At 41.8% G+C, this 18,941-nt stretch overlaps 1 protein-coding gene across 5 annotated transcripts in view; it reads left to right on the forward strand.

Annotated features, from left to right (window-relative positions):
- The window catches only part of CDC37L1 (cell division cycle 37 like 1), a 102,791-nt gene that overhangs the window by 69,862 nt on the left and 13,988 nt on the right, over positions 1 to 18,941 (forward strand). For all 5 annotated transcript variants that reach the window (XM_029613540.1, XM_029613512.1, XM_029613519.1 and 2 more), the window contains 2 exons: positions 5,862 to 5,984; positions 8,464 to 8,628. In XM_029613540.1, coding sequence (XP_029469400.1) covers positions 5,862 to 5,984; positions 8,464 to 8,628 — 288 coding nt within the window. The remainder of the gene's footprint in view (positions 1 to 5,861; positions 5,985 to 8,463; positions 8,629 to 18,941) is intronic.

Genomic DNA, 18,941 nt, shown 5'->3' on the forward strand with positions numbered 1-18,941 from the left:
AAATCTGAACATAAATATTAATAAGAAATAAAGTACATAAATAGAAAATGTATCATAGTTCTCTACCACAGACTAGTAGAGAGCCAAACAGGTTCCAAAGTATAAACCAAGCAAGAAATATACTGAAGAAAAATAGAGAAGACCATGGTATACCTAATCTGTGGCATTACCTATGATATCACACATCAATATCCCTGTGGTTTCCTATCATCCAAAAATGCCTGAAGTTGTGCAAGCTCAAAAAACCATATATTTCACATTATTTAAATATGGCATAAATTTACAGGGGAACCAAATTGCAAATGCAGTACCCAGATTCAAGGACTTCTGACGTGGTACCAGAAATGTTTTCCTACCAGATTGATTGATATTAAGAAACATCTGGGAAGAGCCATACTTCTTGATGTAGAAGCTGATTTATGTTTCACCTTTTGGTGGGAAGAGCCTGCACTTTTGTCTTTCTTTTTCCTGTAAGTTGGTCCCTGATCAACTCTTAATAATATATTGATCTAATAAAACATAACATATAACCTGCAGAGAATCCACTTTCCTTCAGTACCAGCATATCTACTAGAATTTTGCATTTAAGTGCATTAGTGTCCTCTGTCTTCCTCCTTGAAATACAGGAGGCTATAATGCTCTTGCTGGACAAACAAGAACATTTTTCTACAGAGATGTTGTGCATGAGCTTTTAGGGCCTCACAGGTCCCCTGTCTTTAAGATGTTTCAAAAGATATCAGTCTCCAGATTAATATGGCAAGAGTGAGGTCAATATTGAGAGGAGCGGGGAGCAGCAAGTTACCCAGGTCAGCTTACTGGGTTAACTTTAGATGAGAGTCAATGGGACGTGTTTCCCACTGAATATATCTAAGTAACATTATACTTGCTCTGCCATCACAACCAGATTAACTCAGCTAAATTTAGCCAGGTAGCACTGAATATTGATACTACCTGGCAAAGTTTATGCCCTGCCCCCCAAACACCCCTGCAATGCAGAAAATGCAAATGATGCAAAAGGTGTGATCCTGTATCCAGGGCTTCCCGTATCATGCCAGTGTCGGGGGACTAGTTGATGCTGAGCAGAAAGGTGCTATCTCTGTGCCTGCTGTCATGTTGTTCAGTTTCGGTATCCTTGCGTTCACTGAGAGCCCTTTCCAAAGATACACAAGCCTCTCTGTCGATCAGCACTCGTGGGCATTTTACCAGCATTCAGAAAAGAAAGGGGTGTGAAATTGTCATTTCTATATGCACATTCTTGTTAAGAATTTCAGCAGGTCTATTTTTCTTTTAAGCACAAATAATTTACAAATAAAAAGTGAGCACTACTTATATTTCAAACTGAAAACTTTTTCTTACAAGGATTCAACCTAGTAGATTTCTATGTAAACAAGATAACTGATAGAAAGAACTGATTCTTTAACACCAACAAGAGGCCAAATTGTAGAAAAACAATTAACAAGCTCCAACACAAGGGCAAACATACCATGTGAAGTAGAATGTTTCAGCTGCAATTAGACTCAGTAAAGTAAGGACTGACAGTCTGCTGCTAAAGAACTAAACAGGGAAGCCAATATTCAAAAAAAGCGGAATGCCTGACCCAGGCATCTCTGGTGTAGACTCCTCATTTTGGACTGAAAATTCCCTAACTTTAGTCTTTCTATTTATTCACCTATATTTAGCAATCTAATAGGGTCATTTATCAAAATGCTATAAGGCTTTTTCGCATGCATTAAGGACTTATCGCATGCGAAAAGCGCCGTTAACACATGCGATAGCACCATAACGTATGGTGCGATGCAAATCCGAAAAAGAGGAGGAGTTAGGGGTGGGAGTAGGCTGGGTTTACCATTTTGCAAAGCCCTTTCGCACGGCTTTAACGCCGATTTTTAAGTACACCTTTTTCAGTAGTGTTAAGCCGTGAGATAGCTTGCATTAAGGCTTTATCGCATTTTGCGATGTGTTCTCAAATGCCGGTTTTAGTAGCTATCCAGGTCGTCCGAGAGAGAGAGCCTAGCCATAATGCCTTAACACTAGGTAGATATTTATATCTCTATGGGAGGCCCACCTAGTAACTCGAGGTGAGGTTTAGGTATTAGTGTAGGGGTTAGGGGCCACTTTGACATTCAAAGTGAGACGTACGAACAGAACACTGCTCTCTTGTGAAGATTTGATGACCTTCGGAGTGAGGAAACTCACTCATAGATGAGATTTGTGCAATGTTCTCTCAGCTTAGATTGATGGACTCTCTACCTGGGTAACATCAAGCTAGGTTGAGAGAACATTGCACAAATCTCATCTTTGAGTGAGTTTCCTCACTCCAAGGGTCCTCAAATCTTTACAAGAGAGCACTGCTCTGTTCATACGTCTCACTTTGAATGTCAAAGTGGCCCCTAACCCCTACACTAATACCTAAACCTCACCTCGAGTTACTAGGTGGGCCTCCCATAGAGATATAAATACCTATCTTATGTTAGGGCATTATGGCTAGTCTCTCTCTCTCTCTCTCGCTCGCTCGCTCGCTCTCTCTCTCGCTCTCTCTCCCTGGTAGTAAACATGGTCCCCCCCCCCCCAGTGGTTGTATGTAGGAAATACCACAAGTCTGGCACTTATCTCAAAGTGCGAAAACGTTATCACAATTTGCGGTACCTTAGCACTTCGCATAGGTATTAGTGCAAATTGTGATAAACTGCCTATTACTATTTGCTAGGCATTTTTCCCCCATAGACACAAAATGGGAGAAAAGCTTTAACAATTAAAGCCTTATGTTAGGAACCTAATATTGAAAATCAGTGCTGAATTCCTTCCCAGCCTGACCTGGCCTTGTTCACTTTTTAGGCTCCTAAATTTAGAGACTCTAGTTTTTAAAGGAGCCAGTATTGGGCACCTAACTCCCAATGTTAGGCACCTAAGCCCTTTTGAAAATTGACCCCAAATGTGTCAGAATTTCATAGTTTTTTTTTTTTTTTTTAAGTTTTTATATAGTAATTTTATTGAGAGAACATCCAACATAACAGGCAGTAACACATGAAACAGGATACCCTCAACAATATGATTTTTCAAGTTTCATTACCTTGCATCCCCCCCAGCATCAAACCCCCCCAATATGTTCTCCCCCCCCCTTCCTTCCCTCCCCCCCCGGTACAAAGATCAAGAAGTAACAAAAAACAAAGACAAAAAATATATAAACTCTGGGCGGACAGATGGGAATGAGAATAAGCTTGTGCAGAGTTCGGTAGCTGGCTCATCATCAATCCTCAGTAGACCTGGAGAGCCCAACTGGAGCCTAGCCGCCCCTTAGGTTTTAAAGTACAGGAGGAAACACAACAGGCACTGCCTTACGTACGACTGAAGACGTCAATCTGGAGAGGTGAAAGTTGTTGAACAGTCGCGGGAAGAACAGCATAATAAGCTCGCCCAATGTCACAGAAACGCCTCTTTTTACTTGGCGGGTATTTCCTGTACAGGGAGCCATATTCCAATTGGTAAAGTTCCTTCATAAGACTGGACCACTGACGGTGTGTAGGCACAGTCGGTTCAATCCATTTCAGTAATATACATTTCTTAGCAATGAGACAGGCCTTGGACACCAAAAGAACATTATCAACAGAAACACTAGATTCCCCCACTTCATTATTTAAAATACAAAAAGAACAAGACCAAGCGAGATCAGACCCCAACATGTTAGATAGCGCGTTCCGGATATCCTCCCAGAATGCCTGAATAAAACTGCATGACCACAGACAATGTATCAGGGTCGCTTTTGGTTGCTGACATTTAAGGCACGCGTCTGAAGGGACAAGACCCATGGTCTTTGCTCTTGCTGGTGAGATAATTGTCCTGTGGAAGACCCGTTGCTGTAGTTCTCGAAGAGTAATATTAGTTACCAACTTAGAGATAGAAGCATAGGCATCCTTAAGCATCGATACCGTCAGAGCCTCTCCACAGTCTGACGACCACTTTGGCAGCAGAGACGAGTAAATGGTATAATCATTATTTGCACATAAATAAGAATATAAGCAGGATAAAGAGGCAGTATTGGCGCGAAAACTACTTATCAGCTTGGAAAATTGTGGAGAGTCAATATCCCCAGAGATCCCCTTCAGCGCAGTATAGTAAGCTGCCCTAATACTGCCATACAAAAGAAAATGACTGGGCCGCATACCCAGTGTTTCCTGACATTGGTGAAAGGAACGTATGCGACCCGTAAGAGGGAGGCAAAATTCCCCCAAGGGCCAACCTTCAGAGATGGGGAGAGTAAAAACCTTAGACGGGAGAGGGGAGATATCAATGAGGCTAGCGAGAGGGAAAAATGTGGACACTCTGACAGGGAGACCTAGCTTAGAGCGAACAGAAGACCACACCTTCCGCATCGTTCTGACCAGCCCAAAGCAAAGCTGACGCTCAAGACGCCCCACTGGCTGGGCATGTAAAACAAAGCGAGGGTCCAACGGGGCACACATGGCCCTTATTAAAGGCGTATCGGTATAATGAGAAGAGCCAAAAAGCCAATCTCCCAAAAACCGAAGATTGGACGCCTGAGAATAACACAGAAAATCCGGGAGCCCTAAGCCACCCTGTATTCTGGGAGCAGTCAAGGTACTGTATGCCAAGCGAGCCCTTTTTCCCCGCCACACAAAAACTCTGATAGCAGCCTGCAGTTTACCGTTGTCTCTTGCACTTAGCATGCAGGGAATCATGGAAAGTAAGTATAATATACGGGGAGCGAGGACCATCTTGACCAAAGCTATTCTGCCTTGTAGCGATAGTGGTAAGTTATGCCAGCTCTTAAGGGTAGAGATAAGTTTGCCAATGGCTGGAGGGATATTTAAAGCATACCAAGTGGCAGGGTCAGGATGGATCTGTATCCCCAGATATTTTATGGTGGGCCCTGCCCATTTCACGGGAAAATCCGGCCACTCCACAGCCAGCTTCCCAGACATCTCGAGGGCCTCAGTCTTGTCTAAATTTAGTTTAAAGCCAGAAAGGACTTGATACTGAGAGAATATCTGTAAAGCTGCAGGAAGGGCAGTACGTGCCCGCGTAAGGAGGAGGAGAATGTCATCTGCAAAAAGCAGAGTTTTGTAAATCTGATCCCCTACCGGAATCCCCTCCACCGCCGTAGAGTATTGCAAGGCACAGACCAGGGGTTCCACCGTTAAAATAAATAGCAGGGGAGAGAGGGGACACCCCTGCCTTGTACCCCTTCCCAAACCGAACTCCGGCGACAGCAGACCATTGACCAAAACCCTCGCCTTCATAGTTTATTTTAGTGAACACACATCCTACTTTTTCTTTGTTTCCAAGCTTTAAAAGATGTAGGATTATTTTCTCATGAGGCAAGATGTGTAATTGGTTCTAACCTTGGTGTTTCCTTGTATGAGAGTTAAGTGTGTGGAGGATGCTGCATCTAGGATCAATGCCACAAAATGCCATCTCAGTGCATCCCCCTGGCACTGTAGTTTGTGAGCGGCATGAGTTGGTAATTTGCAGTACTGGTATTTGCACCACTGTGGCTTCTTAGTTTAGGGCGGAGCTGGGCATGCCAGTCTTCAAGGAGCCCCCATCCAATTGATTTTCAGGATATCCCATATAAATATGCATGAGAGAGATTTGCATACAATTGAGGCAGTTTGCATGGAAATCTTTCATGCATATTCATTAGAGATATTCTGAAAACCAAACTGGTTAAGGGGCCCTTGAAGACCAGAGTACTTCTGGCTTAGAGGGCACTTTGGTTAGAATACAGAATTGAGATTTGAAATTGACACACAATGTTTTTGTTTTTAATTAATACAGGTCCTTTTTATGTTCATGGACTTTTCTGGTATAAATCTCCATTTCAAATTCTGTTTCCTTTACAGAAAGGAGCATTGATGGAACAAGTGGCGCATCAAGCAGTTGTAATGCAGTTCATTATTGAAATGGCCAAGAGCTGTAATGTAGACCCAAGAGGATGTTTCCGTTTGTTTTTTCAGAAAGCAAAAGTACGTACTGTAAGCGCACCTTTCTTGCTCTGGTGGTTTTGTGAAGGCTGGAATTCTTGATGCATTTGTATGTACAGTGCTTTTCTTCAAACTGCTCTATAGTCGTCTTGACCATTGGGATGGTTGAATTAAACAAGGGACAGATAATATTTTGGTGCCGAATTACTAGTTTCTACAGGGGGAATTTCAATAGGCTAGAACTGAAGGGACAGGAGCAGAGATGAGAAGAGGGAGAATTTTAGGGAGATTAGCAGTGAGGAGATGGGCTAGTGGGTGACAACTTGAGCCAAAGAACAAACCCTTACGTGTACACATCTGACTAGGATGGAGGCTTTAAGACCATCCAACTAGTTTTGCATAGGGTAGGATGGAGAAATTTTGGTTCTCATACTCTAGAAAGGTTCTTTGTAGTGGGTAATAGTGGGGATAAGGGAGTACTGTTACTTAAGTTGCTATCAGCAAACTATGTGCTTACTCTTCCCTTCTACAGCCTTCCCAGTGGAGCAGCTGCTAATATTCAGGATCAGAATATGATCTCTTGAACTGCAGACAGGATGAAAATTGTCCTTTAATCCCACAGGACCTACTCTGATCCTGATGTCTTGCATCTGCTGGCAGAATTTGAACATGTGCAGATGAGAGGGTTATTTTTTTAGTGAAAAAGGTGCCCCCAGTAAAGGTCAAGACTCTCACTTTGATGAAAAAAGAACCTCTTTGTGATGAAAGCTGGGTTTTTGACCTCTTCCCTGCCAACATGTGAACATAAAAGGACTAATATTCAAAAAGCCATGAAAAAGCTAACTTAGCCAACTAATGTTACTCGGATAAGTTATGCTGAATATTCAGTGGGGTAAATGTTCCATTGAATATCCCAGAATAAAGTTATCCGGTTGCCTTTAGTTGGGTAACTTTAAATCCTAACCGGTCATCTTTTGAACTTGGCCATTTAGGTTTAAAGTTATGGCCTCATGTGGCCAAATAACTTCAGCCTTAACTGGCTATTTTCAAAAGAATATAGCTGATTAAGAGGGGAGGCAAAATAATTAAAAAAAAAAAAAAAAATCATTCCAGCATGGGCCTTATGGCCTGAAGCACTCGCACCCCCACCCACCCATTCAGTAACACATGGGCCTTGCTGGTGCTGAGTCTGCGCACCTCTTTTTCCCTGCCAAACCCCTCTGACTGCATTATAACAAAGAAAAAGTTTGCGGTCCTGAGCCAGCCTCCCTCTGGTGTATCATTTTCAAAGAATCAGCCTTCCTGTGCCTCCCCTTCACCCACCCTCCTGGCATCTTCTCAAAAGTCTGTCTTCTGGGACTGCAGAAGGCTTCTACTTCAATCCCCAGTTGTCAGCTTCTAATTAATGTTCTCAGCAATGTTGGTAGCCTGCACTTTTAGTGTTGTGACATAGCAATCAGAACACGCTCGCCAGGGATTGCAGTAGCAGCCTACCACAAACATGGCGGAAGATAGACTTTTGGGAAGGTAGGGGATGGATGGAGGGGAGGAGGCACTGGAGGACTGATTCTTTGAAAATTATGACGTACCGGGGGAGAGGCTGGCCCAGGACCTCTAGATGTTTCTCTTTTTATAATTGATCAGAGGGCTTTGGGAGAGTGGGTAGGTTCATCCTGGTGAAGTCCATGAGTTATTTAGAGATGTTTGGGGGGGGGGGGGGTTTGGCTTGTGGTTCAGTTCGGGTCCCTCGCGGATAATTTTTGTTTATTCTGCAGTTTGGGGGTGTTTTGTTTTTTTTTGTGGCTCTCGAATTTTGTGTTAATGCGCACTAACATTTCAAAGTTGGTGCGCGCTAATTCCCATTAGAGCACAATAATATGAAATACGAATTTTTCCGAAATTTCGGAAAAATTTCTTTCGTTTTTGGGTGCTTCCAAACCATGATGAATTAGACAATTTTGCTGAAATTACCTAATTCGTTTAAAATGAATACACATCTCTATTATTGAATGATTGGTTGGGGAGTGCTTCAGGCAGCTTGGACCCATGCTGCACTCTTTTAAAATTCTGCTTCCCCACATAACCAATTATATTGTTTGGCATATAGTCAGTTAAGACTGAAATTATATGGCCACAAGAGGCTGGATAACTTTACTATTGCTCTGAAGTCCTAAAGTTAACCAGCTAATTTAGCCAGATACATAGCAATAGTATCTAAGTATCCAGATAACTTTGCCCCATCCTGGAATGCCCTACAATATCTGGCTAAAATTTAGTTGGCTATGTGACCCCAGTGTTGAAAAGTCAATATTTAGCTAGATAACTTATGAGGTATCTGGCTTAAAAGCCTGTGAATATAGACCGTAGAAGGAACTTACAGGGGTATGTGCCTTGGAAGAAGCCGATCAGTTTTGATGGTGCGTGGTGCATGTTGGAATCTCGTAGGTACTGCTATTACTGAAACTGCCAGTTCCTGCAGAATCAGGAAAGCACTTACCGTATGTATTTCTTTTGTACACAGGAAGCAGAAGAGGGTTATTTAGAGGTTTTTAAAAGTGAACTAGAAGCATTCAAATCGAGAGTGAGAGTGTACTCTAAATCAGGAAGGTTTGAAGCCATGCCTACTCAGAATTTCACCTTTCCCACTTGGATGGGCTCAGCACATACATTGGAATCACAGCAGCGAGTAAGTATATTCTGTATCAGCTTTATAAAGTGCAAAGCTTTTTTAGGACTGGTTGCACTTCCAGTACTTGTATTAGGATTTCCTTCCAAGCCCTTTACTATCTATAATAAAGATACTACTTAACTGCAAATTCATCTCATTTGTCCCAAATATGATTCCTAATTTTTATGGGCTTTCCATGGAGAAACGAACGGACCATATTCTTTATTTCATTTTGCTGATTTTTTGATTTTTGGTTTTTTTTATCACCCTGGGGAGGCTCCCTACACAAATCTTATTGCTTCTAAGGGAGATGGCGAATGGACTACCATGCAGTCCTGCTGCATTTGGCAGGGGAGGGGTTCCCCATAGAGTCAGGCTTCTCAGATTCCTGGCACAGTCCTGGCACAGCTCTTCCCACTCACTTAATGTGAGCCCCACCAGCAACCATATGCAAAGCTTACAAGCAAGTTGGGTGGATTTTATGCACGGCAAGATCATCATAGCTGGCCTACAGAGTTTGAAAATGCTCGTTTGTGGTACTTGCGTTAGTTAAGTGTTTGTTTACTGGAGGTGAACTACAAACAACTCTGGCTGAGTTTAAGCCCTGTTTGCTTTGAAAATAGGTAGTGCTGAGACAGGATTATAAAACAAAGGTTTAAATGAGGTATATGTCGAGGATGAGAAAAAAAGCAGAAACACAAAACAAATCTTTTTGTTTGGTGTTCATGAAGAAGGAAGTGAAGAAGGACCTCTAGTTATCAGAAATATATATGGCGAAATAAATATCACTCTATTTACGGACGTATGTGCATGGAACAAGCAAAACTGAAAGTGGGCAAGGTAATGGGGTCAGATGGGGTACGTTCTACGATATTGAGAGAGCTTGGAGAGGTTCTGACAGCTCTTCTGATGGCTCTGTTCAGTCAGTCTTTGGAGACGGGAGTAGTTCTAGAGGGCTGTATTAGCAATAGCATCTACCTTTCTAAAAGAGAGAATGCAGGCGCAAAGAACACAGCTACTTTATACCTGTATTGTGCATGCCAATGGGATTTTCAAAGAGAAACTGTAATAAGGTTCCCTTTAAAATTAGCTTGCTGTCCTATGAGGAACCTCAGCTGTGGGCGGTAGATGCCAGCCAAGAAGAAAACTCTGCAGGAGTCAACTACGTTATGCTGTCGAGAGCTCCAAGTTCAAGGCCTATTTCACTTTACTGCTCCATCCTTCTGCTCTGCCTGATGCCCTATCTGTTGCTGAGCAAGTGGGTTTGTTCCTCCCACTGACGACTTCCAGGTCGGCTCTCTTAAGCGAGTTGGCTCTGGGGGGGGGGGGGGGAGAAGAAAATACCCCTTTGGGAGGAACAGGAAAGTCTATTCCATTTGTCTGAGAGGTTAAGATAGTTTGGAGGGTATTTTAATGATGGCAGAGAAATTTACTCTACAATTTTTTTATTCTAATCTGCATTGATTAGTATAATTTTATATTGTATTTTTTATTGAGTATGTATTTGGCTGTTCAACCCATTAATGAGAGAAGGGGTTGAGCAGGTCTTTTGGTGTTTGGGGGTTTATACATTGTTTGCATTTTTTTTTTTTTTAGTAATATATTGGATTTATATATATTTAAGATTTATGTGAATATGTATTTATGTATTTCATTTGGGTGCATTTGACTTTGTATTGCATATCTGATTGTATACCTTTATAATGTATTTGATTACTTTTTTTTTTTTTGTTGTAAACCGCATTGGTTAATCCGTTGATGGACCAGAAAGATGATATATAAACTCTAGATTAGTTTTGAAAGATTAGTGAAGCAGCATGGTGTTACTAGATAATGTCAAACAAATCTGATCAATTTCTTTGATTGGATGAACAAAGAATTAGATCAGAGGCAAGCACTAGATGTGGTGAGGGCATTGGAAAACTAACTTTGTAAACATAGTAATATAGTAGCATAGTGACTGGCAGATAGACTAAAATGATCCATCCAGACTGCCCAGCAATTTTTTTTCTTTATTTTCTTTCTTTCTTTCTTTTCTTTTCTTTTTTTTTTACTTTAGCACTACAGTGATAGCAACTGCTGCTCCATGGAGGCCACCCCAAGCCTAAATGTAAACTATAGGTGTAGCAGAAAAATTGTCACATTTCTTCATTTCCATTCTCAAGCCAGCAGGGATTCTCTGTGTTTGTCCCAAACACTTTGAATTCAGTTACCATTCTCCTCTTTGCCACCTTTTCCGGGAGGGCATTCTATGCATCTACCACCCTTTCTGTGAAGAAATATTTCCTCACATTGTTCCTGAATCTTCTCCCTTGGAGTTTCATATCGTGGTCTCTAGTTTTACAGCTTCCTTTCCATCAGAATATATTTGATTTTTGCACATAATTAATTCCTTTCAGGTATTTGAAATTCTATCATATCTCCCCTGTGGCTCCTCTCACCCAGGGTGTACGTATTAAGATCCTTCAGTCTCATCTCTTATGGCTTTCCGTGCAGACTCCACACCATTTTGATTGCCTTTCTCTGAACTGCTTCCATTCTATTCTTATGCTTTTTGAGATGAGGTCTCTAGAATTGAACACAGTACTCCAGGTGAGGGCACTATCACCTCCTTTTTCCTGCTGGTTATTCCTCACTCTATGCAGCCCAGCATCCCTCTGGCCTTAGCCACTACCTTGTCACATTGCTTCACCACCCTCAAATCATCAGACACTATCACCCCCAGGTCTCTCAGTCCATGCATATCAGTCTTTCATCCCCCAACACACATGGCCCCCAACACACATAGCCATACCCCACATGCATAACTGCACTTTTTTGCATTGAATCCCAACTGCCAAACCTTTGACCACTTGTCATGCTTTCCTAGGTTACTACTACTTCTCTCTGCTCTTTCAGGTGTCTCCACTTTGTTGCAGATCTTAGTGACTTCTACACAAAGACAAATATTACCTTCTGATCCTTCCACAATATCACTCACAAAGATATTAAACTGAACCAGTCCCAGACAGATTCTTGAGGAATTCAATTTTCACTCTTCTTTCTTCAGAATAAGTTCCATTTAGTACTACTCACTGGCATCTATCAGTCAGCTAATTTGTAATTCATTCCACCACCTTGGGATCCACTCCCTTCTATGTGAGACTGTATCAAATGCCTTCCTTGATCCAATTCTCTAGTCACTCAATCAAAGAAATCAATCAGATTTGTTTGACAAGGCCTTCCGCTGGTAAAAACCACATTGTCTCAGATCCTGTAACCCATTGGATTGCATATAGTTCATTATCCTTTCCTGAAGTACTCTCTCCATTAATTTTCCGACCACCAAAATAAGGCTAACTGGCCTATAGTTTCCAGCCTCCTCCCTGCTGCCACTTTTGTGAAGCAGGACCCACAACCACCCTTCTTCAGTCTTGCGGCACTACTCTCATCTCCAAGAACCTATTGAACAGGTACTTGGTGAACCCACCAGTACTTTTTGGAGCTCCTTACTTTCCAGGATATTTCTCATCTGGCCTCATGGCCTTGTCCACTTTCAGTGTGCCTAGTTTCTCCTAAATACTCTTTTCAGTATATGGGGATGTATCTATACCACTCTTATCTGTACTCTTGCTAGCCAGCAGTGAACTTTCTCTAGTGTCTTCCTTAGTGAAAACCAAACTGAAGTAATTGTTAAATACTTCTATTTCTTCATCTTTCTCCACACCTTGCTCCTTGTCTCCTTTCAGTCTTTCAGTGCATCCTCTGGTCTTCCTCCCTTCTCTAAGCTATCTGAAAAAATGTTTTGTCACCATGCTTTTACCTCTGTGATAATCTTTTCTTTCACTCAAGCTTCCACCATCCTAATTTTAGTTTCCTTCAGCTTCACCTAATCTTGCCTGTGTTCCTCTTTTTGAGTTCCCTAGTACCTTTTGAATACTGACCTTGGCGCTCACTCATAAGAACATAAGATATGCCATACTGGATCAGATCAAGGGTCCATCAAGCCCAGTATCCTGTTTCCAACAGTGGCCAATCCAAGTCACAAGTACCTGGCAAGTACCTACTATTGCTTATTAATTACAGTCATAGCAGTTTATGGCTTTACCCTTTAGGAACTTATCCAAAACTTTTTTTAAACCCAGTTACGCTAACTGCTGTAACCACATCCTCTGGCAATGAATTCCAGAGCTTAACTTTGTACTGAGTGAAAAATAATTTTCTTCGATTTGTTCTAAATGAGCTACTTGCTAACTTCAAGGAGTGCCCCTTGGTCTTCTATTATCTGAGAGAGTAAATAACAGATTTACATTAACTTGTTCAATACCTTTCATGATTTTGTAGACTTCTATCATATCCCCCCTCAGTTGTGTCTTCTCCAAACTAAACAGCCTTAACTTCTTTAGCCTTTCCTCATAGGGCAGCCGTTCCATGCCCCTTATTTTGGTCGTTCTTCTTTGCACATTCTCCAATGCAACTATATCCTTTTTGAGATGCGGCGACCAGAACTGCACACAGTATTCAAGGTGTGATCTCACTATGAAGCGATACAGAGGCATTATGACATCCTCCGTTTTATTTTCCATTCCCTTCTGAATAATTCCTAACATTCTGTTTGCTTTTTTGATTGCCACAACACACTGGGCCGACTGTTTCAATGTATGATCCACTATGACTCCTAGATCTTTCCTGGGTGGTAACGCCTAAGATAGAACCTAACATTGCGTAACTACAGCATGGGTTATTTTTCCCTATATGCATTCCCTTGCACTTGTCCACGTTAAATTTCATCTGCCATTTGGAAGCCCAGTCTTCCAGTCTCGCAAGATCCTCCTGCAATTCATCACAATCCGCTTGAGATTTAACTACTCTGTATAATTTTGTGTCATCCACAAATTTGATAACCTCACTTGTACCCTTTTCCAGACCATTTATAAATATATTAAATAGCACCAGATCAGGGGCGCTGTTTGCCACGAGGCAAGATGGCTGCTTAACTCGGTAGCTCCCGAGATTGCCCACCTAAGCAACCCGATAACGCCAGTAAGACTTACTTAAAAGTGTGCCAAATCGCGCAGATCTTGTATTTAACACGCATTCCGATGACTACGAAGAAAAAAAGTGAGTTGCAGAAGTTCTCCTTTACAAGAATGGCTGTGGATGCCAGGAAGGCAGGGACTGAATTAGCCGAATGCGTGGTGGGAGAGGGGGAAGGGCTAGATGTGGAGGCCACGATTTTGTCCCCCCAGCCAACGGTGGACTGTATGCCGAATATGGCGGATCTACCAACTAAATCCCAAATGCGAGTGGTTCATAGATCTCCGCAACGAAATAAAAAATAATAAGCGTGAGTTGTTGGCCTCATTTGCGGAGCTCAGAGACGACGACTTAGCTCTGGGGCATGGAGTCGACGAGCTAGATACTCGCATTGAGGATCACGACGCGAATATAAAAGACCTAGAAAAAAAAATGAGACTATTTCAGAAATTGCTTTGATCACTGAAAAGCTAGAAGATCTGGAGAACAGATCGAGGTGCCATAATATTAGACTTCGCAGGATCCCGGAAACCAAGGAATATGAGGATAGCATGGCCACAGCCAAGGCTTTCTGTAGTTTCCTCTGGACCCAATTGTCCCCAGAGAGTGAGCAGAGAGGCAGAGAGGGGATGAAGAGACACCTGCCATTCTCACTGAGCGAGCCCACCGGGCTCTTGGAGCGCGGAGAGAGAACAGGCCGAGAGACCTGATCTTAAACTTTCAAAGCTTCACCCAGAAGGAGAAATTATTGGCCATTGAGCGCAAGAAAAAATTCTGGGACTGGCAAAATACAGAGGTCGCAGTGTTCCAGGACCTCGCCGCGAGCACGTTTAATGATCTACGCTTGGTAACGGAGGCATTATGGAGAGCAGAAATTAAATACCGATGGAACTTTCCATCTGCATTATCCTTTCAACACGCGGGTAAAACTTATCACATAAAGATTTCTGACTCCATACCAGCTTTTTATGATGCTGGCATTTCGCTAGAGCTTCCTGCGCAACCGACTGAGGCTCCCAAGTCACGATCTATCACAGTTTCAAAATGGCAGTGGGCTGAGCGGCTCACGAACACAGCGGCTTACCAGAGAGTATATCGTTCAAGGTTAAACCCGCGTAGCAATCTGGGCTACAGAACCGGATACTTTCACTCACACAGACAGCTCTGCTTTCCACAACAAACACAGCAGTAAGAGGACAGAAGATATAAAAACAGTGAGGTGGAAAGGATCTGGTAAAATCTCAAGCTTCAGTATTGACTTTCGTTGGAGTTCGTACAGAGGGCGCAGTTTATAGTTTACTTAATAATATTAAGTTTTGGCATCGGGTATCTTTGCTAACTTTAATGTGTTTATATTGTATACACTTGGGTGGGGAGGGGGGTGGGAGATAGGAGCTCCTTGCACGAAATGGCGAGTTCTCATACCAAGGGATCCGTGGCAGTGGTGTTCCGGATCACGCAGGGAAAATGGGGAAACACTACCTTGCAGTTACAAAAGGGAAACGATCCTACATAAATGGTAGCTGACCCTATTAGAAACGCCACTCTATAATGCCAGTCATGTTGCTGCAGGGATGAAATCATGAGGGATGGCGTGAGTCTCATGTCTGTCTATTCTAATAACTACCTATTATAACAGTATAATCTATGGCAATTAGAATAGCTACACTAAATGTTAAGAGTCTAAATACTTATAGAAAAAGGTATCTATTACAGAGAGACCTTAAGAGATTTAAGATTACTATTGTTTTTCTAAAGGAAACGCACATAAGGAAAAGACATGAGCGTCTGATATCCTTTCGTGACTTTCCCTATGTGTATTTAGCTGCAGCAGGGAAAGCTAACAAATATACAGGGACAGGTATTCTCATCTCATCAACCATTTTATTTGATTTGATGGAGCAAATAGTAAATGATAAAGGCAGATATGTCTTTCTAAAAATCAAAGTTGGCAGAGATATGTATTCACTATTGTCAGTTTATGCCCCTACCCATAATCAAGCAGAATTTTGCATACAATACAACTCTTACTGGATAAACATGTAGAGGGGAATGTGTTATGGGGAGGTGACTTTAATATCACACCACAGCCAGACCTTGACAACTCATACCAGAGCAGTATACCCATACCATCTCAAGGGCAGAAAGCTAGAGCCATACTTCGAGAGGCAATAAAGGATGGGCACCTGGTGGACATCTGGCGTCATAATAATCCAAAAACCAGAACATATACATTTTACTGGAAACCTCACAATTCCTACTCTCGCATTAATTACTTACTAGTGGATAAGTGCTTAGTATAAAAAATTCAACAAAGCGAGAGAGAGCAGATTACTTGGTCGGATCATGGGATGGTTTGGCTCGAGTTAGTGACCCAAGGAGGTCAAGGGGGACAATCCTTCTGGCAGCTTAACACCTCCCTATTAAAACAAAAAACTTTTATTCAACACCTGTCTAGCCAATTAATAGAATACTTTCAAATTAATGAAACTACAGCGACTTCTCTGAGAAGTCTCTGGGAATGCTCGAAAGCGGTAGCTAGAGGGCATTGCAGAGCCAAAGCAACAGCGGTCAAACGGGAGAGGGAAAGCAAGCGACAATAGTTGATAACAGAAATTAGGGGACTATCTAATGAACACTACCAAACCCAGTCACCGAACATTTATAGGCTATTAACAGAGGCCAGACTTAAATTAACTACCCTAGATGATACCCAACTGGCTTACAATCTAGAAAGAACGCAACAAAAATATTTTGAAGGCAGTGATAAGGCGGGAAAGCTCTTAGCCCGGCAGATGAAGGCCAGTATAGCACAAAGCATAATAACTAAAATCAAAACTTCCAATGACCAAATAACTAGGAACCCTATAGACATTAGAAAATGTCACAGATTTTTATGCCTCTCTGTACAGCTCTAATACCCAGATTAAACTTCAGGATATTCAGGATTATTTGGAGAATCTGGATCTCCCCATGTTAACTCCAGAACAACAACAAGATATAGATAATCCTATAACAAAAGCAGAAGTTACACTTGTAATCAAATCTTTAAAAAATGGTAAATCACCAGGGTTGGATGGACTACCTGGAGAATACTACAAAATGTTATCGGAGTGCTTGGCACCTCACCTTGTGGAATTCTTCAATTACATTCGTGATGGTAGATCCCTATATGCCCAATCCAACACAGCAGGGATAACGGTATTGCCTAAACCTGGCAGAGACCCCACATTATGTGGCTCATACAGACCAATCTCCCTAATAAACCAAGACTTAAAAATCTTAGCTAAAATACTAGCAATGAGGCTAAATAAATATCTTACCTTATCTAGTACAATCGGACCAAGTGGGTTTTGTGTCTCATAGGATGGCGGCCGACAATGTACGGAAAATTTTGGATCTAGTATGGTGGGCTAAGAGGGAGAGCATACCCGCAGTATTGCTGTCCATAGACGCAGAGAAGGCCTTCGATATGGTCCATTGGCCTTTCCTGTTTCAAACTCTAACCAAAATGAAATTAGGGCCTTTTTTTTTTTTTTTACAATGGATCCTCCAACTTTATAATACACCGCAAGCAGCAGTTAAGGTCAATGGAGGATATGGAGATAATTTTGCCATTGGGAGAGGCACTCGACAGGGTTGCCCTTTATCCCCATTATTATTTGCCATTTTTCTTGAACCATTCGCCAATAGAATTAGAAGGTCAGAAGGTATTTTGGGAATCCCCCTCAAGGATTCTATATTATTGATTATCATTATGTTAAATTGTCATCCAGTTATAATGTTCCATATGTACCACTGTTCTATGTAAAGCCCCCTTATCTCTGTTGGCAGTTTATCGTTATATGTAAACCGGAGTGATTTATAGTCTCTATAAGAACCTCGGTATATAAAAATTAAAAATAAAAATAAATAAATAAATTTAAACTATCACTATTTGCAGATGACATCATGTTTACTCTATCATATCCCGCCCAATCACTAGTAGAGGTAGAAATCGAATTAAATAGGTTCAGCAGTGTTTCCGGATTTAAAGTGAATATGGAAAAGCCGAGTTAAGTATTAATTTACCCCAGCATGAGATACTCCATATTTCCAGAATATTCTCTTTTAGGTGGGCAAAAAAAGCATTGAAATATCTGGGAGTCCATATCAACGCTAACTTGGATGATCTTCACGCTCTTAACTATACGCTACTTTCTAAAGCCATTGATCGAGATCTGGATAAATGGCACAAGGGGTCCTTTACATGGCTCGGTCGAATCGCAATAATTAAAATGAATGTTTTGCCACGATTCCTGTATTTGTTTACAACTCTGCCAATTCTTCTTTCCACAACTTTTTTGTGCAAAACACAAAAGAAAATCTTTGATTTCATATGGCGCCGTCGTCCCCCGAGGGTAGCCAGGCACATTCTTTACCTGAATAGAAAATGGGGCGGGTTAGGGGTACCAAATTTACAAAACTATTATGTAGCTGCTCAACTGAAAGCTGTGATCGATATGACTAAAGTAAGTCACCCCAAACAGTGGGTCAAGGCAGGTCAAATAATGATTGGTACAATGCCCATGGCCGCCATGCCTTGGCAACCCAAACGTACCTGGACACTTGTTAAATGCCTACCGTGGTCGTTAGAAACCACACTCAGGCTATGGAACCGAAGGAAACGTAAAGTGGTGGGTGAACATCTCTTACTATCAAACTTCCCTAGCCCATAATACACAGTTTATATTCGGTCACCAATCAGAGGCTTTCCGGGAATGACACCTCAAGGGTATTACTTCGCTTGGGCATGTGATCCAGGGAGGGGAGATAATGACCTTGGCACAGTTAATAACATAACATAAAGAACATAAACATAAAAAATGCCATACTGGGTCAGACCAAGGGTCCATCAAGCCCAGCATCCTGTTTCCAACAGTGGCCAATCCAGGCCATAAGAACCTGGCAAGTACCCAAAAACTAAGTCTATTCCATGTATCCATTGCTAATGGCAGTGGCTATTCTCTAAGTGAACTTAATAGCAGGTAATGGACTTCTCCTCCAAGAACTTATCCAATCCTTTTTTAAACACAGCTATACTAACTGCACGAACCACATTCTCTGGCAACAAATTCCAGAGTTTAATTGTGCGTTGAGTAAAAAAGAACTTTCTCCGATTAGTTTTAAATGTGCCCCATGCTAACTTCATGGAGTGTCCCCTAGTCCTTCTACTATCCGAAAGAGTAAATAACCGATTCACATCTACCCGTTCTAGACCTCTCATGATTTTAAACACCTCTATCATATCCCCCCTCAGTCGTCTCTTCTCCAAG

The sequence above is a fragment of the Rhinatrema bivittatum genome, chromosome 1, assembly GCF_901001135.1.
Source record: "Rhinatrema bivittatum chromosome 1, aRhiBiv1.1, whole genome shotgun sequence".
NCBI lineage: Eukaryota > Metazoa > Chordata > Amphibia > Gymnophiona > Rhinatrematidae > Rhinatrema > Rhinatrema bivittatum.